The following is a 25,352-nucleotide window of genomic DNA, read 5'->3' as shown; positions in this document are numbered from 1 at the left end:
TTCCTGGAATGTAGTTTGCAATGTGCAAGACATTTGAGGACGTCATCTTGGGCATTTGGGAAACACTGATCGATATTTTTTACCATTTTATGACATTTTATAGACCAAACAACTAATCGATTAATCGAGAAAATGATTTAATGTAATAATTTAAAGGTTCCATATTGTGCTAATTTTCAGGTTCATATGTGTATTTTGTGTTTCTACTAGAACATGTTTACATGCTGTAATGTTTAAAAAAAACTTTATTTTCTTCATACAGTCTGCCTGAATATACCTGTATTTATAATATTATTTGGCACTTTATTCTATTTATTCCTTTATTCTTTTTATCTCGTCTTGTTTTTATTCTTGTATTTATTGTGAATATTTTTATTATTGTACTTTTATTGATCTTGCACCTCCCCATATGCCACCTACACTGTGTTTACCCTCTGTCAATGATGATTGTGCAGTATGAATGTGTATGTATATGTCTCGGTGGACAGTCCTTAATATTCATAGTATTTCATTGTATCTGCTAAATAAATAAACAAATAAATAAACAAATAAACAAATAAATAAATAAATAAAGTAAAACAAAATAAAATAAAATAATAATAACAATAATAACAATAACAATAATAATAATTCCAAAACATAACATTTTGTGGCTTTTATTGATCTTGCACCTCCCCATATGCCACCTATACTGTGTTTACCCTCTGTCATTGATGATTGTGCAGTATGAATGTGTATGTATAATGTCTCGGTGGACTGACTGCAGAAACTGAATTACCCTTCGGGGATAAATAAATAAAGCTATCTGTATCTGTATCTGTATCAATCGTTCACTTTTTGTGTCGTCGTAAATTTACGCTCCGCCCGAGTCTGCGCATCTAATGACGCTCCAAGTTAATTCTAGGGTTTAAGGTTTCTACTGGATTTCATGTGAAAGGAAAGGAGGGCTTGAAACAAGAAGCGCCCGCCCTCACTCACGGGTCTTTGGTCTCTGCTTGCTTGCTCTGCTCTGTGAAGAAGAGAGAAGCTTTGACACGTAAATGAAACGGTGCCCTGCTGCAGAAGGAACTGAGGAGGAGTGGAGAGAAGCAGAAGCAGCAGCCGTCATCATCATGGTTTAACCGGATCGAAGCGCGCAGTTTATCGGTGATTTTCTCCATGGTTTCTATATTAAAACGGCGGTGAGTCTTCAGTGGCGCTTGGCTGCCACTCAGTCTGTCATAGAAGCGTTTGAAGCTGGTCGAGCCAGTGAAGTCAAACGGATTTTGCGATGCCAACCGCGGCGGATGCATTCATGAGCGGAGGTGGAGGAGGAGACACGGTGATTACAGCACCGGCCTTTTTACCGAGCCAGCCTCCAGGTGAACGAGCACTGGGCGTGCTGTGGTCCTTTGCAAAATGCCTGGGTGCTCTTCTCCCAGTGTACCTGGCTGGATATTACGGCTTCAGCATCAGCGTCGTCCTGTTCGCTCTGATGATCTACATGGGATGGAAACACAGTCGACTGGAGAAAGTGGCGAGGCTCAAGTCTGCCATGTACCTGCTGGAGAACGAGAGGGCTTTCACCACCGAGAAGGCTTTCAGAGCCAAGAGGGATCTACCTCCCTGGGTAAGTATTTATAAAGCACTGACTGCATGCATGGCTCACACACCTCCACCGCCTGCCATCATGATGGTTCATTCTCCTCTCTGCAGTTTGTTATCACCTGTCACATCTGCCACATCCGTCAGGCTTGAACTTGAGCTGCATCTCAGCTATACTTTGCATCACAGGGATGGGCTCTTACATGCATATTACACATTAGTAGGTCATTATGTTATTGCTCCTAGTGTCTTGTAAGCCCATGTGGGATGGGCATGTTTTGGTGCATGACACTTTAAAAAAAAAAAATTGACTGACTTTCTTACCATTAGCTCCAGACTTCTTAAAGTGAACACATTTACCCATAAAAAAGACAGAGACTAATCAGATTCATTACAACCCTGCCATCGTGGGTCATTCTCCTCTCTGCAGTTTGTTATCACCTGTCACATCTGTCAGGTTGAACTTGAGCTGCATCTCAGCTATACTTTGCATCACAGTGATGGGCTCTTACATGCATATTACACATGAGTAGGTCATAATGTTATATTGCTCCTGTGTTTGTAGTGTCTTGTAAGCCCATGTGGGATGGGCATGTTTTGGTGCATGACACTTACTTTTTTACCATTAGGCGCTTGCTGTTGTTTAGTTTGTTACAGTGATGGGCTCTTACATGCATATTACACATTAGTAGGTCATTATGTTATTGCTCCTGTGTTTGTAGCGTCCACCTCTTTTCTTTGGCTTTTGAATGTACTTGAATTGTGATGACTAATTGGCCTTTTATAATGCTTATTATAACAGTCTTTTACTCATGGATTTTTATCTTGGTCTCTGTCTGTGGATGTGTGTGATTTTGTTGTCTGCTCTGTTGACCTGTTTTTTATTCTGCCTATGTCTGTAAAGCACTTTGGTCAGCTCATGTTGTTTTAAATGTGCTATAGAAATAAATTTGAGTTGACTTGACTTGACACTTTGAAAAAATAAATTGACTTACTTTCTTACCATTAGCTCCAGACTTCTTAAAGTGAACACATTTACGCATAAAAAAGACAGAGACTAATAGCTTCATTACAACCCTCAGATAAATACGTGCCCTTTTTGTTCACAGTTGCCCGTTTCCCTCCTGTCCCCGACCATCCCCATTTAGACATTCCTAATGTGCAGTGCCTGGAGAATTGGTGTGAACTGCTGCCACACTGAGGAATGTGAATTTAAATGTCACATGAGTTCTTTGCAGTGGAAAGGTGGAAAGAATGACACAAGTATAGTGGAGACCTTACAGTGAGAGAGTAGCAGATGGTGAAATGCACTTCTATACTGAAATAAACGTATTTTAACTAGCTATAGGAGAGATTCTCTGTGTGTTTCCTCTTCCTGTTTCCCTGCCATTGACCTTATCTGGCTCCAAAAACATGATGACTCATAAACATACTTCAGAGAGCAGAGAGCAGAGGCAGTAACCAGGACCACCATATCTGGATAGAAAGCAAGAAGAGAGAGTAAACTGTGTGTGTGTGTGTGGGTGGGTGTGTGTGTGTGTGTTTTATAGCAGATAGGCCTAATCTTGAGATCTTATGTCTCTGTGGTTTGGAGGAAAGGCTGATGTGCATGTGGTTGATGGTTTCCTGAAATTTTATCTAATTAGTTGTTAGGCCTGTGTTCTCCATTTACTTCTAATTTAAATGTGTAAACAGATACATATTTTATAGGTAGAAAGCTGGGACATTGTTTAATGAAGTGGAAACACCGCCTTGTACTTAAACTCTTCCAATGTAAAAGAATCATCTCAAGTATTTTAAAGGTACAGTGTGTAGGATTTGTTTGATTTATTACCACGGTTTTGCACTCCTTAGCTCACGATATCGCAGTTTCACAACCATGTCGGAGAACTACGGTGGCCTTTAATGAACGTAAAAACTTGAAAGGCTCTCTCTAGAGTTTGTCCGTTCTGGGCTACTGTAGAAACATGAAAAAGACCCGCTCCCTATGTAGATATAAACGGCTCATTCTAAGCTAATGAAAACACAACGATAATTCTGAATATTGTAGGGCTGTCAATTGCTTAAAATATTTAATCGCATGATTGTCCATAGTTAATCATGATTAAATCGCTAATTAGTCACACATTTTTATCTGTTCAAAATGTACCTTAAAAGGAGATTTGTCAAGTATTTAATACTCTTATCAACATGGGAGTGGACAAATATGCTTGCTTTATGCAAATGTATGTATTATTTATTGGAAATCAATTAACAGCATAAGAAAATATGCTCAAATCATAACATGGCCAACTCAAGCCCCACAGGCAACAACTACTGTAAGTGTGTCAGTGTGCTGACTTGACTATGACTTGCCCCACACTGCATGTGATTATCATAAAGTGGTTAGGTAAAGGGGTGACTCGTGGTTACCCATTGAACCCATTTCATTCACATATCTAGAGGTCAGAGGTCAAGGGAACCTTTTGAAAATGGCCATGCCAGTTTTTCCTTGCCAAAAATTTAGCGTAACTTTGTTATTTTACATGAGATATGACATGGATGGTACCAATGGATTCCTTGGGTTTTCTAGTTTTATATGATACCAATATCTTCACTCTAGCCACTGGCTAGAGTCTAGCTTTAAAATTGAGCCCGCTACAACCTAAAAATCACAAGTTGCGTTAATGCGTTAAAGAAATCAATGACGTGAAAACGAATTGGCGTTAACACGTTATTATCGCATTAACTTTAAATGTTACACACTGGACCTTTAACTACTCTGCTCAGAGCTGGAGGTCATTTTACACTGCCGTGTTGCATTTGAGTTCATGCCTGACCAATATTACCTGTTCACAGGTCAACTTTCCAGATGTGGAAAAAGTGGAGTGGCTGAATAAGGTATGTTTCTTTCCTATCAGACTTTGCACACATGCAGCTATGTATTTATACATTAGAAACTCCATTTGTGCATCTACATTCTTGTATGACAATGGACTGCTCCCTTTCATTCAGCTGAACTTTTCAACAACAATGATTTCTAGATAAAGTGTCTGTGTTTCACTCGAGTAACTCCCACTATAGCTGCAATGCCTCACATTTAATATGAAGATAAAGAACACTTGTGTGGACTTTAAGTGACCCGTCTCCCGTTGCAGCCTCTCCGTCGGAGCAGATTATCTGCTGGTGTAATTAAGAGGCAGAGAGAGTGGCTCAGATCATATCGCGGTACTCTTTGTCTCTGTCAGTACAGTAACCTCGCATCAGCACAGGGCAAGTGTGGATGTGAATACTAATAACACGAAGCGCCCTTCTGCAGGGAAAAAATGTTATGAACTCAAAAGCCTCCGATTGTGGGATGGCAATTTGCTGGACTCATCGCTCACCAGCCCACGTCTTTCCTCCGGGATTCCGGACATGTGACACACTCACACTTCCTCACTTGCAGCCGTAAACAAACATACATCAGCCCTGAAGTGTTCCCACCTGTCATTATATTTGACAAATGCAAATAAAAGGAGCTGGTAATATCTGTGAATAATGCATGTAAAAAAAGCCCGTGAGGAGTTGCACTTTCGGCATCATTTAACTGAATGTCAATAACTGTATCATAAATAATATAGGATACTCTCCTGTTTCTGTAGCCTGTTAGATCCTGATAGCCAGAGGATCAGTAAACAGTAGCTGACAGGACTTTGCACCTCGCTCTTACACCTCACACCGAAATGCAGAAGCTAACACGAGTGTGAGGCTGTGTGGAGCGATAACAGTGATTCAATACATAACACAGAATTACAAATTTCATTGCTCTTTCTGAAAAATCTCCTAGGAAATGATTAGGAAATTATGAACCCGTGAAGTAAAACAATTATTTTTTCTTTTTAATTTTACTTCAGTATGATGTTCTCCAAATTGACTTATAACTGGGGTGCACTTCATAAATTTATTTCATAACCATCTTGCTGAATTATTGATGGTTGAGCTATTGTTCATTGTTTAGATTCTGTCCTCTGATTCTCTGGAAAGCCTTTTAACTACAAGGCAAACAGTCTGTGGTCATGGCTTTGTGAAGTGTGTGTGTTTATGGTTCTTTGTTATTTGCTGTCATGTCCTTGTAAATTATTTTGTATTCACAGGAAGTGCTTTGCTATGACTAAGCTTTAGCACAAAAGATAGATGTAACTCACAGAATTATATTACAATACATGCAAACACACACACATTTGATTACATGTATTTATTCATTATCGCCGCCTGTGGGGAGATCATGCGCTCGGTCGTGTGTGTCTGTCTGTCCACGGCTAATCTTGCATACTGGACCCATCAGTCTGATATTTTCAGTGCTTGTTAATGACTGTATGCTCAAGGATCTCCCGTAATTGCGGTCATTCACAATTTTTGAAAAAAACCTTTTATATTGACTGTTTTATACCATCATTGACTGCTGACTCCTCACTCCTCTTAACAAATGCCTTTTGCTTCAGTAGCAAAAGGCATTTCCAGCAATCGGCTAGGCTAAAAACAAGCCTTACATAGTGTGTTGCAGGCCCCATTTTGGCCTTTTGCTGTGGCTCAAAAACTGACATCTGTAGAAAAGTTTGGTCTCACTTTGAACCGGAGGATCTGTAGATTAATTCCATGCCCGATATGTTATGATAGGCACAATACCAAAATGAATAAATCCCCATTTTTGTTATCTTCGCTGTTATCTTCATACACTGTTTGTAGCTATACCTACGAAAAGTAATGCACTGTAATTTATGTATATCCCACAAAATCAATTTGTGCATAATTCACGTAAATGTGAACCAGGAAATATAAAGAGCGACAAACACAGCGTAGGGAGGAGGTCTTGGTGGATGGGTGGGTCAAAAAATAAAACAAATTTCGCCCAGGGGACCGGCGTTTGTGTCCTGTGTGAAACGAGAATGTTTCAAAAATCAATGCCGATTTATTTGTCACGTAACTGACGTACTTAAGTAACGCCGCTTCCCAAGTCGATCTTCTCCTAAACCTAACTAAGTAGTTTTATTGACTAAACCCAAGGAAGCTGTTTCCTGTGAAGACAAAAGTTTATTTTGAAGAGACTGTATGCATGTAATGAGTGGAAATTGACACGTGTTGCTCGACATTCATAGAAAAACGAAAGAAAAAGGAGGAAAGATATCATACGAACCGTTGTATGAGAATACGTTGATCTTATACATAACAAAACATTGGATCACGTCTTTGCCGTATTCAAATCTGCTAAGAAAAATAATGAATGTTCTGTGATGTAGATCCTGCAGCAGGCTTGGCCCTTCATAGGCCAGTATCTAGAGAAGTTGCTGGTGGAGACCATTGCTCCTGCCATCCGTGCCTCCAGCATTCATCTGCAGACTCTCAGCTTCACCAAGGTCAACATCGGAGACAAGGTATCTGAATGGCCTGTCATGAAAGCAGCAATTCATTCTGTAAATGTTCTACGACCAAGAAAATACAAAAATGCAGAATGTTAATGTAGGTAATATGTATGTAAGTCTTGTAATGCAGGGCTGGTCTCACTAGCCTGTTAATCACAAGCATAAAGATTGATAATTTCATTAAAGTGAATGATAATCTTCATGTGCATCTTTGCAAATGTTAAGTCTCCATCAGTCTTATTTGCTTTGTGTAATAGCAGCTGTTGCGTTCACAGGCTTTGAAGGTGGTTGGTGTGAAGGCTCACACAGAACACGATAAGAGACAAGTTATGTTGGATTTGTACCTGAGGTAATGTATCACACCTTTTGATTTTGCTTGTTTATAAACACCTAGTCAGTCAAGTCAGAAATATTCCTGACATATGAAATATTGCTATAAAGTATCCTACACTAGGGTAGGGCTTGCCTTTGTCTGTTACAGCAGCAGATCATTGTTTACTTAACACAGCTCTATCATAATTCAAATCAGCTGCTTCCCTTAGTTAAACATTTATCTCTAGACTTGTAAACACGTACGCTCTTCTACTTGCAGCTACGCCGGCGATGTCGAGATCAACGTAGAAATCAAGAAGTACTTTTGCAAAGCTGGAGTGAAAGGAGTCCAGGTATGAGAATGAATTATTCGTGGTAGTTACGTGGCCTGAAAACATCCTTTCAATATTACATTTTCTCTCTGTAGCTCCACGGGAAGCTGCGTGTGATCCTGGAGCCTCTGATCGGAGACATCCCGCTGATTGGTGCCATCACAATGTTCTTCATCCGCAGGCCTGTGAGTGTGGCACCACATTTGATCTTGCACTGCATTGTTATCTGAGGTCTACACTTATGTATTCATATGTCTTTTACTTTTATCTGGATCATAGAAACTGGACATCAACTGGACCGGGCTGACCAACCTGCTAGATATCCCCGGGTTGAAGTGAGTTTATATGATGGAGCTCTGTGTAGATGGATTTTAGGGTGCGGCTGCAATGATCTGTTGTGTCTGTTTGGTGTTTGTTTTTAATAGTTTTTTTAAGGGGAGTGCCTGTTTGTGATGAAGTTTTGACATGCAGATAAGTTTGGGGGCTGCACTTTTTGGAATTGATGGATACATTTCAGAGAATTTATGAGACAGACAGCTAATATTTCTATCTGTTAGATGATGGATATGTGTGTTCACATCTTTAAAGGGTATGTGTGGCGATATGCTATATATTTTTTCTTATCAACAAATCCTTGGAAAAGACTGAAATAAACAATCAATTGATCCAACTAACAAGGAGCCAAAGCCTTATATAGCTTATTATTCCCGTGTGCCACAGAGCTACTTTGTTGTCCAAAAACTTTTGAAAACACATAAATGAGTCACGCTGTTGCACAGGGTAACATGTTCCTTCATTACGATGAACAGGGGCACTGTAGTTTATTTTGAGTCAATCCCACGCGCACCGTTCTGCTGCCTTAAAGGGAAACGATGCCCATTTTCAAAATTCATACATGATGTTCCTATGGTCTAAGACAGTCCAAAAATATTAGTAAATACGAACTTATCTCTCCCAAATCCAAAAAACAAGAGCGCTAAAACTCAAACTTGTGATGTCATAAGTTTAAAATCTGCAACTGCTCCATAGAATATGAAAAGGCAGAGTAATGTTATGAGTACATGGTAACATTTTCTGTTTCACAACTGAGAACACAAGTAAGGGGTAATGTACAGCGAGCCGGTGATTGTTGTGAAATGTTGTTGTGGTCTTGCATCGCCCTGAAAGGGTTTATTTCACAACGATGAAATTGTTGCCACAGATAATCGCTGCACATTATCCTGCTTAAGAAATCAATAATTTGACAAAAAAATGGTCTTCCAGAGTCTGTTAGTCTGTTATACATAGCAACGGTCTGCTATAAAGAAATAATAAACCATCGGAGACCGTAATTGACTAATCATTGAACTGAGCATTCAACAAAGCCAAGTAATATTAGAAAAAAGCTCATTTGGGTGTAAAAAAAGAAAGCAAATATTCTGTGGGTCCGCAACATCAGTGTCCCATTCATTGTCTATGGAGCAGCTCCACACTTTATACCCTATGACATCACAAGTTTGAGACTTACTTCTGTTTTTTCTGGCTTTGAGAGAGAATAGCTCATGTTCACAGATATTAATTGAACTTTCCTAGGCCATGGAAATAACATATTGGAATCCTTAATTTAGGTGGTGTTCACCTTTAAATACACGATAAAGCAACAAATGTGTATTAATCCGCATCAGAAAATAATCCCCAACAAATCCAATATTTACTCCTGTTTGAGTAACTTTTGCTTAAAAAAACTACATTCACCAGCTGTTTTAGAGAATTACTTTTCTCGGGGCAGTATCACAGACATAGTACTGACAGACAGAATAACACATTGTTGGTTTTGTTGTTTTTATGGCGTTTGTTGATAATAAGAAAAATATTAAACAATGCCAGCCTTATCCTTTAACATGTTCAACTTTATGCCATACTGGTGTTCTTGTAATTATTCAGTATGTATATTATGACTCCATGTATTTATATGGAGGTAGTTTTTGAGGCCCATTATGTAAGGTCAGAATGCAAACAATGTCGAATCAACCACAGTACAATTAAACAGAATATGAAGATAAACTGATGGTCTGACAAATGGGAGCGACCTATTTAACATTCATATTCAGTGTAATGTACGGGGACTGAGTCTACACTGTGTGTGTTGCGATCTTATATAATATACTTTTGTGAAAATACAATTAAAGCATTGTCAGAGGTGTAAATGTGTTGCTGACAGATCAGTTCCCTCTGGCGATGCTTTTTTAATTGTATTCCTCCGTTAAATGACATTAGCCAACATGATTTCACAGAAAACTGTCCTCATCTTTAGCCAATGGGTGCTTCCTGTTGGCTCTGTTGCTGTGAACATGGATATCATGTTATTTATGCATGCTCATATTGTCAGCAGTAGTATATAGCATCTGTCTGTGTGTCTGTGTGTCCCTGTGTCCCCAACATCGTCCTCGCATTCATTTTGCAGTGCCATATCGGACACTATGATAATGGATGCAATAGCCTCCCACCTGGTGCTCCCCAACCGTCTAACTGTTCCCCTGGTGGCCGACCTGCACGTTGCGCAGCTCCGCTCCCCTCTCCCACGGGTAACTGACTCAATTATGAATGACCTAGAGAAACATGGACCCACACAGACTGAATATGTCTCAGTATATAAGCTGCAAGCAAACACATAGCCTTAAAGTCATACAGAAAATTGAGAATAAGAAACATGGATCCATGTTTTGTGAGGAACATTTTCTCTGTGTTTTTTCCTGCATGTGTGTGCACATGCTATAGGGAGTTGTGCGTATCCACCTGTTGGAAGCTGAGGACCTGACTGCCAAGGATACTGTCATCAAGGGCTTAATCGACGGGAAGTCAGACCCGTATGCCGTGCTGCGTGTAGGAACCCAGATCTTCACCTCTCATCACGTGGACAGCAACCTGAACCCACAGTGGAGGGAGATGTATGAGGTGAGAGGGACAAAAATATATCCCTAACTGAGCTGAAAGAAACATGATATATATGGCTTTGCCTTGATATTCACTCCCCACCAGTTGTGTGCTCAAAGTTACAGCTTGCTGTTGGTGTCCTTGCTTCATAGGGATTGTGTAAGTGGTAAAGCACCAGCAGTAAATATGTCACACACAAACAGTTTTATAGTGATTTTATCTGTTTCTGTGTTAGCAGGAAGCTCTTGTGTGTGAGATAAGCAGCAGTTCTTGCGAAAACTGCTTGCTCAGGGACACATTCGTCTTTTTTTTTTTGTGGTTTATGAAATTTATGAAATAGATATTAAGTTATTATAACATCTACCCAGCACAAAAGTGAAACGTTTTTGGCATTGTGATTCTGTTTGCATGTCCTTGTGTTATTGTGTCATGCGTGGCTGTATCTATATTTGTATATTTGTTGTGCGTATTTGTCCATTTTTGTGTATGTGTGTGTGTCAGGTGATTGTCCATGAAGTACCTGGTCAGGAGTTGGAAGTGGAAGTTTTTGACAAAGACCCAGACCAGGATGACTTCCTGGGGAGGTAGCTTCTTCATTCTCATTCATTAACTTGGTCTCTATGTGCTTTTCATGTCATTCCCATCTCTGCTATAGACCTTTTCATTGATATTTCTGTTGCTAGGGCAACAGCTTTGGTCCAAGTTTACTTCCTGTCAGCTACTGCATTAAAGAGGACCTATTATACTTTTGTGCTTTTTCCCTTTCTTTTAGTTCGTTATATAGTTTTATGTGCTTGTAAAAGGTTTGCAAAGTCCACGCCAAAGGGAGTTGCTCTCCCCCACAGAAACACTGCTCCTGAACTGCCTGAAACGCCTTTGATTGAAGTCCTGCCTTTTTCTTCTGTGACATTGTGATGTCACTAAGTAACACTTTGCCTAGCAGTTAATTTGGCACGCCCTCAAACAAAGCTAGTTCAAGCGGAGCTGAAGTGGAGTGTGTTTTGATCATTAAAGCATGTAAACATGTTCTAGTAGAAACCCCAAATACAGGTATGCACCTGAAAATAAGGATAATAGGTCTTCTTTAATAAACATTGCAACAGGAAATACAAAGGGGCCCATTTAGAGTGTTAATATTGTCAAGTTTGAAAAGGTCTATTGCCATGTTGGGCCATGATTCTGTCGTAATTTGAATGCCTTTTAGTCCCTTTGATTCACGGCTTCATTGATTCTCTCTCTATCTCTCTCAATCTGTCTCTCTTTCAGGGCCAAGGTGGATCTTGATATTGTAAAGAAGGCCAGAGTTGTGGATGATGTGAGTAGTAATGCTTATGTTAGACAAGATTCAGTTCATCACGATTACATTTATCAAGCACAAGAATGCTGTTATCATATTGTCTCACTCTAGAAAACAGCTGCGTAACACTGCAGTAATCCTGTTAGCTTGTGACATGGCAGACCCCATGTGCCTCCTCGTGATCTGCTCTGATATCACCCTTTTTAATCCTGCCATCCAGGCTCAAAGAAATCAGCCAGATCAGAGGAGAAAGAATGTGTGTTTAATGAGCCTTTTGTTTTTGTGAACAGTGGTTCAATCTGAAGGACGTCACATCTGGCAGTGTTCACCTCCGGCTGGAGTGGCTCTCACTGCTGTCCTCTGCTGACAGGCTGAGTGAGGTGAGTTTACGGCACAGCTTTCTGCAACTCAATGAATCTGCTTTTGGCCCATCAGCGGCAGGGCTGTGGGTAGTGATGTGGGTAGTGATGTGGACAAAATTGGAAATTGATCTACTGATAAGGATCAGGAGCTTTATTTTTATGCTAGATTATTTTTGGCATTTGACAGTATAGAGAAACAGGAAGCATAAGGAGACATGCGACAAAGCTTTCTGGCCAGAATTGAACCAGGAACGTTGCGGTTACATGGTACACGTCTTAAACCACTCAACACCCTGTGCCCTGATATTCAATTAAGTGTAAAAAATAACGAAATAGAAAGTTAAAGGGACAGTGTGTAGGATTTGGCAGCATCTAGTACCCCTCCGCTCACTCTTCCCATTCTAAGACTGGTAACGTGAGCCGACGAGTGCAAAACCGTAGTAACGCCATTCGCCTCGCTCAGAGGTCATCCTTACCATAATAACACTACTTCAGGAGCAATGGAAGTCAGATGGTGGCTGGTGGTACCACGGTTTCGTAACATACAAACGCAAAAGTCTCTCTCTAGAGCCAGTGTTTGGTTTGTCCGTTCTGGGCTACTGTAGAAACATGGCGAAGCAACATGGCAGACTCTGTGAAGAGGACCCGCTTCCTATGAAGATATGAAGGGCTCATTCTAAACTAATGAAAACACAACGATTCTTAGTTTCAGGTGATTATACACTAATGAAAATTTCTGAACATTTCTGCTAATAGATCCCCCGAAATGTTACACACTGTTCCTTTAAAGTCATATTTTCCCCATTGAGTCAAATTATTATTACAAATATTCTTATTATTATTGAGTTTTACTTGAAAAAAAGTCCTATAATTTAAAGTTAGAGTAATTTCACTTGTTTATTTAACCAGAAAAGATTCCATATCTATTTTTCACGAGTGTCCTTGCCAAGATACTCATGAAAAAGAGCAAAAACAATGAGTTACAGATTGATATCATCAATAAGCATCAATAAAGAATTACATAATTACAACATTACATCCTAGAAACAATCTAAAGTGGCACCTATGGGTTGGATGGAGATGGCTGGATGTAATCCAGGGGTTATGTTATGCTGTCACCTGAAGTTTTATGTGAGCTTGCGTGGTTTCATTTACATATTTTGATCGTATGTTTTATGTATTTTATTATGCCTGATTTAATTTTATTATATATTTATTTATGCCTATTTTTACCTCAGGGACAATAAAGTTAAGTTGAAGTTAAAGACAATCTAAGATCAATCTAAATAAATAAAACCAATCAAAAACTGTCAAACAGTCAATCAATAACAATCAACTTGTTATCGATTGTATGAAAATGGTAAAATTGTCGCCGCCCACTGGTTGGGCGGCGGGCTTTTATGGTCTCAGATCGTTTTCCTCACATGCTCTTTGCTTCTGTTCGTTATTCTTCTACCAGGTGATCCAAAAGAACCAGAACTTGACCAGTAAGACGGCTGATCCTCCCTCTGCCGCCATCCTGGCCATCTATCTTGATCAAGCTCACGCGCTGCCTGTAAGTTTATCATTACTTATCTCACATGGTGTGCATTCAGTTTTCATCTGTCACCCACATCGATGTACTTAATATGTTGTAGATGAGAAAAGGCAACAAGGACCCGAGCCCAATGGTACAGATTTCCATCCAGGATGCAACTAAAGAGAGCAAGGTAAGGATACAATTTTAACCTTTTCTCAGTACATAGAACCAAACTCCGAGCGTAATGAATGTTTTCCTCTCTCTTCTGCAGACGTGCTACGGGACCAACGGCCCCGTGTGGGAGGATGCCTTTACCTTCTTTATTCAGGATCCTAGTAAACAAGACATCGACATTCAAGTAAGTCATTATAAGTACTGACTGAACACGCCAACCCAGCTAGCTGCAAAGATTTCACATAAATTACTCCCAAGACGTCAAGGAAATTAGTACTCTAAATACTTTATTGATTTTCCCTCCTGGCGTATTCTCTGTAGTTTCTGTAAACTACTCTCTGGCCCTTTTCCCCTTCATGATATTTGCCTTTATCTTAACTCCACAACTTCTGTCCCTGTGTTTTTCAACCAGGTGAAAGATGATGACCGTGCTCTGTCTCTGGGCAGTCTGAGCATCCCTCTGACCCGTCTTCTGGCGACCCCTGAACTCACCATGGACCAGTGGTTCCAGCTGGAGAACTCTGGTTCTGCCAGTCGCATCTACGTCAAAATTGTGCTAAGGGTTGGTGTTTCACACACACAGACTCAGGGTGTCTTCACACTTGTGGTTTGGTTAATTTGGTCCGGACTATTTTAGTTTAGCTTCCTGTTCACACTGACTTTTTTTACAAATGAACCAGAGGAGTAAACATGAAGTTATACAGACTGACAGGTAACTCACTGATTGGACAGTTGTGGCGATTGTCATCAGGACCCACATGCAGCACTTTAATGCTTCTGATGTGTATATTTATGTTTTTTGATTAATAACTGATTACAATCATTATTAGTGTTATTAAACTGCAAATCGACTGCATGTTATGATGAATAATGGCAGAAACTGGACTGTACAAACACTCGCATGAGGCGTATTACTGTGGGATCGCTGTCACACTTTTTAATAGAGATAATGAACTGATAAAGCTCAGCAGTTTTAACAGCTTTTGACCTGTTACTCAGGGGAAACACCCGCGCTGCTGTACTGCTTATATACATGGCCTTAAATACAGATAAACAAGATCGTTTCCTGGACAGATTTCACGATCAGCAGATGGATTTTTTAGTAGTTTAACTTTTGAAATCATGCTAAAATCCCATACATGAAATTCTGTGGTTGGTTTGTTTGCTGTTGCACCACTTGGAAGTGGTTCGGTTGTTTGGTCTGCACCAGGGTTCGATTGACAGCTTTCACACCAGCCCAAATAAAACGTACTGACCGGGCAAACAGACCTGAGTTTGTTTTAACTGAACCAAATGGTTTAGGTGTGAAAGCACCCTTCAGATTCTTTCTTTATGCACACTCACATGTGTCGTGTAGTGCAGAATATAAGTATGATATGAATTCCAGCCCTTTTTTGGCGAGAATCAACCCAGCTGACGTGTCTGTGTGGAAGACTTTGAAATGCTGCCAGCTCCCAAAGGACCGCTTTGGCCTCAGGAAACTATCATCAGACGCATGCTTCAGTGTCACACCCACAACCACCCTTCAAAGCTGAGATCTCAAATTTAAACATACCATGGCTCTACTGTGTGTGTCTTTTATCCATGGAAATCAGATCATGTTGAACCCTGAGATTAAAGAATGTGAGACACTGGCGAGCTTGCCTACTGAACTTAGCCCTAACACACAAAAAGATAAAACCTAAAGTAGACCATCTGCATGTCTTCTTTCTGCCTCTTCTTTCTATCTTTGTGAGAACACGCCGTCCTCATAAATACAGACACCAAAAAAGAAGAAACCTGCTTTCTTCCGCTTGACAGTTGCTCACCACAACCTGTTGTTTGTTTCCTGTTAGGTTTTGTGGCTCAATGATGATGCCACTCCTACGACTCCATCTCCTCGGCCTTCGTCCTCTGGGTCCGGGATGGGTCAGGGGGGAATCACATCAGAACTGAACCCCCTGGGGCCCGGCGGGTTAGGTAAACCACAACCAACACGACCACAGCACACCACGCCCGACCCAGAGTTTGCAACTGAGGTAAAAACAGTCAAACAGCAGCAAGCACAACTCAGCCTCGCTCACAAACACACACACTATAGTATAATTTCCTGCCCTCGTTGTGCTCACAGGGAGTGCTGCGTATCCATCTGGTGGAGGCCCAGAACCTGATAGCGAAGGACAACTTCATGGGGGGCATGGTGAAGGGGAAGAGCGACCCGTACGTCAAGATCCGCGTGGCTGGTATCACCTTCCGTAGCCACACTATCAAAGAGAACCTCAACCCCATCTGGAATGAACTCTATGAGGTATTACCTTTTGTTTAATGCGCTTCTACTCATCTGATGAAATTATTAGGTTTAGCTTAGATTTAATATTTTTCTTCTGTGATGTAGGTGATTCTGACCCAGCTTCCTGGACAGGAGATTCAGTTTGAGTTGTTTGACAAGGACATCGATCAGGATGACTTCCTCGGAAGGTGCGTCGCGACATTACAAATAAAACTTTCGCAGCATTTCTGACTACGCATTCATTCATTTAATTGATGTTTAAATGAAAAAAGAAGATAAAGTATTGACTGAGGCGTGTTTTTGCAGGTTCAAGCTTAACCTACGAGATATCATCAGCGCACAATTCATCGATACAGTATGTGTGACACATTGTGAACAGATAATGTCACAAATAATCTTTGTATTTATATAATAACCTGGACATTTGTGTGCCGCTCTTGTTACAGTGGTACACTCTGAATGATGTGAAGTCAGGCCGAGTTCACCTGATGCTGGAGTGGCTGCCCAGAGTCTCTGACCTACCCAGACTCGAACAGGTAACATAATTATTACTCTCTTTATATTACTTCATATTCTGTTCTTATTTGGATATACAGTACCAAGGCAACATACAAATAATGTAGTAGTTGTATTAAATAAATAAATATATATAATATAATATAATATAAATAATAAACCTAAGAAGCCTTGACTGTGCATATTTTTTTAAACAATTGCAAAAAAAAAGGATAAATTAACAAATAATACAAAAGTAAATAAGTGCACAGAAATACATAAAATAAGATAAAAATACAGGTATAAAAAAAAGAAAAAGAAAGTGCATAATAAAAAAGCAAATCTTAGTAAGTAGAACCAGAAGCTTGATCATATCATGTGTACCGTGATGATACTAAATTCACATTAGACAAATTATAGATTTACAGGTTTAATATAAAGATCCAATATCCCCATATTTTTACTAGGGATGCACGATATGGATTTCTTTCAGCCGATACCGATAATTACCTGCATCTCATGGCAGATACCGATAAGATAACTGATAATTTCACTCTTTGTATTTTAAAAAGAAGTTCATAACCTGTAGTTTATGCACACCTGCAGGTAAGAAAGGCTAAGATGTAATGACCAAAGATGGATGATATAATTAGATTTTAAATATTTCATAGCGCTGACCAAATCTAACCGACATCACTATTTTGTTAACGCAACAAAAACAAAGAACAGTTTTTACTTTTCAAATGTTTCTTTTATTTTTTCTTGTATAGTGCATCAAAAAACGTGTATTGCAAATTGCAATCGCGTTGTCTTCATCCACAACGACTATAATTTAATAGAATAATAGAATAATACATAATAATATAATTTTCTCATTATTGCCAATAATTTATCGGGACCAATATATATCGTGCATACCTAATTTTTTTTACAAACTTATACTGTTGCAGTCTTAGAGAGAAAGCTGTTCTTTCCATCATAAATCAGTTTTTATGATGTTCTTTCCATCATAAATCTATTTCTTAAGTCTTTTTGCCTGCAGCGCTTACATTCCAAAATAGGTATTTGACACCAGAGTTAACATTTTCTGAAGGCAGGGCCTCAAATAAAGAGTCTCCAATTTAAAAAAGGATTTCTACCAGGAGTACTTTTTTTCAAAACTTCTTGAACCTCCTACTTGAAAGATTTAGATTTGTCTAACTCGGTCTGCTGAAGCTTCATATTATCTTCAGCTGATCTTAAGAATGCATTTTTGCACAGAACGAGGAGGACTGTGGATTTTACAGTGGAGTTGTGCTACTGAGAGGGACTGCTTCACAGCCAGTATGGACAGGAGGAATGAAAAAATCCAAACCTATCTTTTAAATTTTGCCTCTTGTACTGTGAAACAGTAAAGGGACAGGAAAAGAGAACAACTTTTACAGCGAGGGACTTGAGTTTCGTGTGTATAAGCATTGTGTAAAGTCATGCAGATGCTTTGTGTAGATTAGTTTATCTATGTTGATATCTTTGTTGGTAGTGTTGCGAGGAAATTTTAACCACAACTTTGTTATTGCACAATAACAATTTCTCTCTCTGCGTGACATATTTTCCGACTTCCTACAGATCTTGCAGTATCAGTCTCAGCAGTCGTTCCAAAATAAGGTTGTGCCATCTGTGGCGGTGCTGTTTGTGTACGTGGAGCGTGCCCATGGCCTGCCGGTGAGACCATATCTTTTAGTCCTTGGGGCATTGTTGGTTGTTTATGTTTTTTTTGGTGTGTTTTTCCTCGCTCTAAAGAGTGCATACAGTTGCTTTTAGTGGCCATGTTTTGTATAAAACACTGTTGTGTCCCAATACAGCTGCATTCTCATTTATATATAGATGTAATGAGTGTTTTTAATTCTGCAGATGCTGTGGATTACAATGTGTGTATTACAATATTCTTTGCGTGTAATTTCAGTTGAAGAAGAGTGGGAAGGAGCCGAAAGTCGGGGCTGAGATTATCCTCAAAAATGTTTCACACAAAACCAAGGTGGGATCATGACTCTTAGATGAGCTTGTGAATGCAACAAAAGAAAAGTGTTGTTTGAAAAGTCATTAAATTCTGCTGTTCGTTCTTTCTTAAGATTTGTGAGCGTTCCACGTCCCCTCGATGGGACGAAGCCTTTCATTTTCTGGTTCGCGACCCCAGAGATGAAACACTTACAGTGAAGGTGAGAGTCATAGACAGCAGCAGCATTTTTCACTTTTTGTCTGAACTATGTAGCTGTAATGCAGATGACACTAATTTATACCATTTATTATTCTAAAATGCAGTCTGAAAAATGTTTGTGTATATTTTTTTTTAGCTCTCCCACAGCTGGGGTCAGGCCCTTGGATCCTTCACACTTCCTCTCAGAGAGGTGCTAATGGAGCAGGGCCTGGTGCTGGACCGCTGGCTCAATCTGGATGGAGCGCTGCCAGAAAGCCAGATACTACTGAGGGCCACGCTCAAGGTACTAACAACATATCCTGCTTATTCTCTCTACACTACCAATATACTGCAGTATGTGACCATGTGAGTAACGCCCTGAATGTTATTAATTCTGTACTGTATCACTCGTGTTTCCCTGTATAGAACCAATATTGCAATGCACTGAATATTTTACTGATGGTCCAGTATCAGTAAAGTGCAGCACTTCTTACTGAATGTCGTGCCGCAGACTGAAAGATAGGAGATATACAGCACATTGGGCCTCATGCAGGACGTGTTATATGAACAAATTCCCTCTTGTTTTTGTTCGTATCCACAATTTCTTCTTATTTTGTTAGTAACCATTGATTTCTGGGATTCACAAATGTTTTCTTATTTTTGTTCTTTTCTTAAGTAAGAGAACATTTTACGAGTTATAGAGGACAAGATAAGAAACAAAACATCTTGTTTTCACAGTCAGTTGTCCGTTGGACATGGAAACACATGTTTTAAATTTGAGGAACATAAAAAAACACCTTAATATCATATAGTCAAATTTAGATTATTATATTTTAGAGTAAATATGATAATTGGATTATTAAATTGGTTTGCTATAGAAATACTTTTGGTCCATTGATCCCAATTACTTCTATAAAAACTCTTGAATGATATTGCGTGCGTTCAGCTTCTGAATGGCTTACTGCTCTTTGATGCTTTTTGATTTTCTTGTAACGTCAGAACGTTTACTTTGTTGAAGTTTATATAACAGTACCTCAAGTTCTTCTTCTTCTTACAGCCCTTTTAGCATCTTTGCAGATGCTTTGTGTAGATAAGTTTATTTATGTTCTTATCTTTGTTGCTAGTGTTGCGAAGGAAGTTTTAACCTCAACTTTGTTATTGCACAATAAGGCTCTCTAAAACTCGCACTCTTTTTCTCTCTCTGTCTGACATAATCGCCCACTTCCTACAGATCTTGCACTACCAGTCCCAGCAGTCATTTTTCGCTTTTTAATTTAGTTTTTAAATTTCATTAAAATTCTTCCACTTCTAACATTTTTGGTGGCATCTCTATAATTCTTGGGCATGTGCCAGAGTATTTGCACACATCACAACACCTGCCCTTATATAGTGTTTAAGGGGTGTTATCAATGCTAATAATAAACAATCTGCCACACGCCTCTAATGTATGATCAAGTGGGATTCATTATTCAGCACACCTGGGTATAAAGAGCAGATCTGGATGGTTAAGAACGTTTGGTGCATCTGGAGTTGACTCTTATTTTTTCTCTTAACAGAAAATTAAGAGAAATTTAAGAGAATGTTTCTGTATGAGGCCCATTGTCTCTACACTTGTCACTCACTTTACTAAACTGTGTTTTGCTACATAGGTAAGTTTAAAGGAATATTTTTGATTGAATACATTTACTCACTTTCTTTGAGAAAGGATACCAGTCTCATGTCTGTAGCTTAGTTTAACACAAAGACTGGAAACAGGATGGAAACCGCTAGCGTGGCTCTGTCCAAAGGTAATAAAATATGACAAAATCTGTACTGTAAAAACGACAAGTAGTAATTTTACAGGGGGTTATGTGCCAGTATATTTCTTGAATCTCCGCTCACAAAATGTCAAATTATTCCTTTAACACCAAAAAGACACAACCACCATATATATACAGATACTGGCAAGATGTCAATCAACACAGGGGTGTTGAAAGGCATCCTGGGAAATGTAGGAGATCACAGCCATATATCTCTGTACCAGAATCTGACTTTGGATTTCCCCTTTAACAGCAGTGGCAACACAGCAGCCAACTTCAAGTCTTGCTGCAAAGCTAGTCTGTAAATTTGAATCCTCATTCAGACACGAGGTAAAAGATTATTATGCAGCAGCAATGTCATGCTAAGTTATGATCCGTATGTCTTGCAGGTGTTGGACACTCAGCTTGCGGTGTGTCGTAAGGCTCCAGGGGAAGCAGGTACTGATGGCGGTGGAGAGGAGGCCATACCCAGATGGGTTCCTTCTCATCTAGACCTCAGACAGAGAAGTGGATTCAACATGTGAGTCACACATGCTGGCATCATTGTGTAGTCACTGCCTTCACTGTAACGATCAGGGTTTCCTTAGTGTTTTATTTCATCCTATTTTGCCCTAAATATTCAAAGACTTCATAACGTAAATCATGTTTTCTACACTGTCTTTAGGAATGATAACCCAAACTCAGCAGGCCAGGTGAAGCTCACCATCGGCTACTCCGCTGAGGAGAGCAGACTTTACATCACCATTTACTCCTGCAGGTCTCTACATGTCACTTCTTTATCATCACATTTTTTATTTTACCTGGAACACACATGTTGTAAATATGTGATGACTGTGTGCCCACAGAGCCCTGGCAGCCTGCTCCAAGGATGGTGCCGACCCTTACATTACCTTCATCCTGCTGCCTGACAAAAAGGCCACCACCAAGAGGAGGACTGCAACCAAGAAGAGAGACCTCAACCCAGAATTCAACGAGAGGCAAGACGCACAAACAAGGCTGACGACGGCGAAGGAAGTGTGAGGATATTAATTGACATCTCTCTCTCTCTCTCTCTCTCTCTCTCTCCATAGGTTTGACTTTGACTTCTCTCTGGAGGAGGCCACACAGAGAAGACTGGACCTGTCTGTGAAGAACAACGTCTCCTTTATGAGCAGAGAGAGGGAGCTCATCGGCAAGGTATATACTGTATATCATCGTCTGAAATGCAGTTAGTTATTGACAAATATTGCATAAATTCCTTGGTGTTGGCGTTGTGGTTTTGGCCATCAGACACCAGAGATACAGAAATGTGAAACATCATCTTTTGCTTTTCCTTGTTGCCCTCAGTTGCAGCTGGACCTGGACCAAATTGACCTCAAGGCTGGTGTCACACAATGGTAATAATCTAAACATCTACTGAACAGTGTTGTATATAATAGATAGGGCTGTCAAAGTTACCGTGACAATAATGCATGCATGTTACGCAAATTTGTTTTAACACCACTAATTTCTTTAATGCATTAATGCAACTTGCGATTTTTAGGATGTAGCTCTGGGCTTGAGTTTGCCATGTTATGATTTGAGCATATTATTTATGCTAAATGCAGTACCTGTGAGGGTTTCTGGACCATATTTGTCATTGTATTGTGTTGTTAATTGATTTCTAATAATACATATATACATACATTTCCATAAAGTAAGCATATTTGCCCACTCCCATGTTGATAAGAGTATTAAATTCTTGACAAATCTCCATTTAAGGTACATTTTGAACAGATAAAAAATGTGAGATTAATTTGCGATTAATCACGATTAACTGTGGACAATCATGTGATTAATCACGATCAAATATTTTAATCGATTGACAGCCCTAATAATAGAGTTTTTATGTTTATTATTTAAACAACAACCTGTATCCTTTCTGTTTTTCCAGGTACGATTTGGTAGCAGAGACCAACTAGAAGAATTAAGTACTATATAATGTTAAGTGTTGCTTCTGTGATCTGTGATTTGTGTGTTTGTATATTCAGCTTCAATGAAAATTTCCACCGTCACTGAAGACAAAAATTACGACATAACTGCTCCACAAAAACTCAGTATTTATGAAACTTTACATGTAGCTTACCATCCGTAAAGTGTTAACTGTGGTGAATCCATGCTGTCAGATTCTTCAGTAGAATATTTTGGCTGAATAGATGTTTGATAATAATGCAACTATGTTGCTCAACCTACCGAGTTTATATGTTTTCAAACGCATGTCAAAGTCCTCTTTGAATTTTATTCAGAAAAAGGGCTTTTGCTGTGGTAAATGTCTTAATGTTTGTTTTATGGATTTACAACATCCAACACAACAACAGAGAGAAATTCCTTTGAATTTTATTTTTTACAATTTTCAAATAATTCCCGATATTACTTTGTTTATATACGTTTATATTATTGCCTTAAGTATTACAAAACTGTGCACAGTTTGTCAGTGTTTATGAATTATGTTCCAAATGAAGTTTTATATGTTTTAACCAGAGCTCTATTAAAGTTGCTTTTATAAATCAAAAGTATTACAAACCTAGACCCTCACATTTACCGCTGAAAAACAGAGGTATGATACTGTATGCAGAGTCTAAATCACTGTGCTTTTATGAAGAGAAAACTTTGTAGATACTGAAAACACATCGCTGGTGTTCTTGCACCCATGCTTTAGTTGTGTTTGTACGTGTTCCAAGTGCTAAACATGCAACAGGCTGAAGCTGTCGGCCGCGTTTAGACTTTATTTTTCAAGCAAAACAGTTATGACCTTATGAGAAGCGAGCCCTTTTCACGGCAACCATTTTTACATGTCATTGCAGGGTAAACACAGGTGTTATTAATAACATTAATTATGGCCTTGTTCCATTTAAGTGGGCCAGGTCCCTGGTACAGTCCATGCTGACTCACTAGAGTGTCCGTGACACTAAATAGAACAGGACCATAATTCATTTTATTAATTACATCTGTGTTTACCCTGCAATTACATGTCAAGTTGGCAGCTGTGAAATGGGCCTATATTGTGTGCCAGCAGTGGAACATCTTCTATGTACCACCACTGTCGCCTCACCACAAAGGCTTGGGCACTGATTTGTGGTGATGGAGAGAAAATAGTGTTTTTAAGTGTCAGAAGAACTGAAGAAGAAAACTGCTGAACTTTGACATTATTTGAACATATCATCATGTACCTGCTGAAATTGTTGATTAAAGTTTGCACTCATGAATCAAACCAGTTTTGTGACTTCAATCTTACAGGGGCCTCTCTTGATGAACGATTGGGAAGATGAACTTATTAACATAGGTATAGATGACAATGGGTGAATGACAGTTTGTCTTGTTCCAGGGTCAATCTAATTGTATTTTAAGACAATCGCATCTATTTTACCAACTCCAAACTTTCCAAAATATATCCCACTGTCACAGATAGATGACTAATAGATGTCACATGTCACAGACACATGTTTTTGTCTTCAAGATTACTAGACAGCTATTTTCGAACACCTTGCTGAGGCTTTAAAAAAAAGCGGCCATTTTTTGAGTTTCACCAGGTCGTCAAACAAAGGATAGTATTGCCTTTGCATCTTTATGAGTACGCAGAAAAATATTGTTGGAGTAGAAGTCACCCCCAAAGCATCTCTATGGCTCAAAGATCTCATGATGTCCTTAAGCCTGGAGAAAATCAAGTATAACTTGAGGGGGTCGTCTAAAAAATGTGAGTCTGTTTGGGGCCCAATGATTGATTATGTAGTTATGTTCAAAACATTTTATTGGAACAAAAGGTATAGTACAACAGTACAATTATAAAGGGAAAGGTATTTTAGATTTTTTGCAACAATAGTATCCTAGTACCATATTATCTCAAACTAGGGCTCCTATGACCCCCAAAAAGGAAGGCTTGGTTATTTATTTATCATTGTATTATTATTATTATTTTCTTTTTTTTTTCCTTTGGTGAAGGGGGGCCAAAAAATAAAAATTAGTCCTTAATGTTCATAGTATTTCATTGTACCTGCTAAATGAATAAATGCATATATAAAATAATAAATAAATACAATTATTTAAAAAAAAAAATAAAAAAAAAAAAATAATAATAATAATAATAATAATAATAATAATTATTATTATTATTATTATTATTATTATTATTATTATTATTATTATTATTATAATCATAATCAAAATCATAATCATAACAATACATACACCGAAACAAGCATTAGAAATGAAGAGTTAGCGGTTGCTGACCCTCAGGCTGTCGTTTTGGACTGCTGATATCTGTACATAGCTAAATTAAAGTCACTATTTATTGTCACTGTATTATTATTATTTTCTTTCTTTCTTTATTTTTTGGTGAAAGGGGGAATATATATATACATATATATATTTTAAAAAAACAGTCCTTAATATTCATAGTATTTCATTGTATCTGCTAAATAAATAAATAAAGTAAAATAAATAATAATAATAATAATAATAATAATAATAATAATAATAATAATAATAATAATAAATAAATATACCAATAATAAATAATTCCCAAACATAACATTTTGTGGGTAGTTCTGATTAAATCAATTAACCGTAACTCCTATCTGGCCACCAGGTGGTAATAAAGTGCTGTGTAGGCGCACTGCCTTGCAGATGTGAGGGGCGGGGAAAAAACGAAATCAAAGTGATTGGCAGGTCTTTTAACCAACAGGGGCGCCTCCTCCTCCAGCTTGGGGGTGGGACTAGAGGAGAAA

General features: G+C 38.8%; 1 protein-coding gene across 3 annotated transcripts; it reads left to right on the top strand.

Moving 5' to 3' along the window:
* Positions 1-929: 929 nt before the first annotated feature.
* On the top strand, positions 930-23,839 carry esyt1a (extended synaptotagmin-like protein 1a). Of its 3 annotated transcripts, none has more exons than XM_074644350.1 (31): positions 930-1,609; positions 4,423-4,464; positions 6,843-6,977; positions 7,241-7,314; positions 7,558-7,630; positions 7,705-7,794; positions 7,889-7,944; positions 10,053-10,173; positions 10,367-10,543; positions 11,024-11,106; positions 11,789-11,837; positions 12,110-12,199; positions 13,641-13,736; positions 13,819-13,890; positions 13,972-14,058; positions 14,287-14,436; positions 15,710-15,892; positions 15,985-16,161; positions 16,249-16,331; positions 16,450-16,498; positions 16,590-16,679; positions 18,244-18,339; positions 18,581-18,652; positions 18,747-18,833; positions 18,969-19,115; positions 21,000-21,130; positions 21,275-21,367; positions 21,456-21,587; positions 21,681-21,786; positions 21,937-21,986; positions 22,523-23,839. In XM_074644350.1, the coding sequence occupies exons 1-31, from the start codon at positions 1,271-1,273 to the stop codon at positions 22,548-22,550; spliced, it is 3,258 nt and encodes a 1,085-aa protein (XP_074500451.1). In that variant the 5' UTR covers positions 930-1,270; the 3' UTR covers positions 22,551-23,839. The 3 variants fall into 3 exon arrangements, with proteins under 3 accessions (XP_074500451.1, XP_074500452.1, XP_074500454.1); XM_074644351.1 differs by lacking the exon at positions 930-1,609 and adding an exon at positions 2,989-3,091; XM_074644353.1 differs by lacking the exon at positions 930-1,609 and adding an exon at positions 3,007-3,084.
* Positions 23,840-25,352: the final 1,513 nt, after the last annotated feature.

The sequence above is a fragment of the Sebastes fasciatus genome, chromosome 8, assembly GCF_043250625.1.
Source record: "Sebastes fasciatus isolate fSebFas1 chromosome 8, fSebFas1.pri, whole genome shotgun sequence".
In the NCBI taxonomy this organism is placed as follows: Eukaryota; Metazoa; Chordata; class Actinopteri; order Perciformes; family Sebastidae; genus Sebastes; species Sebastes fasciatus.
This window is presented reverse-complemented; position numbering and strand designations above follow the sequence as displayed.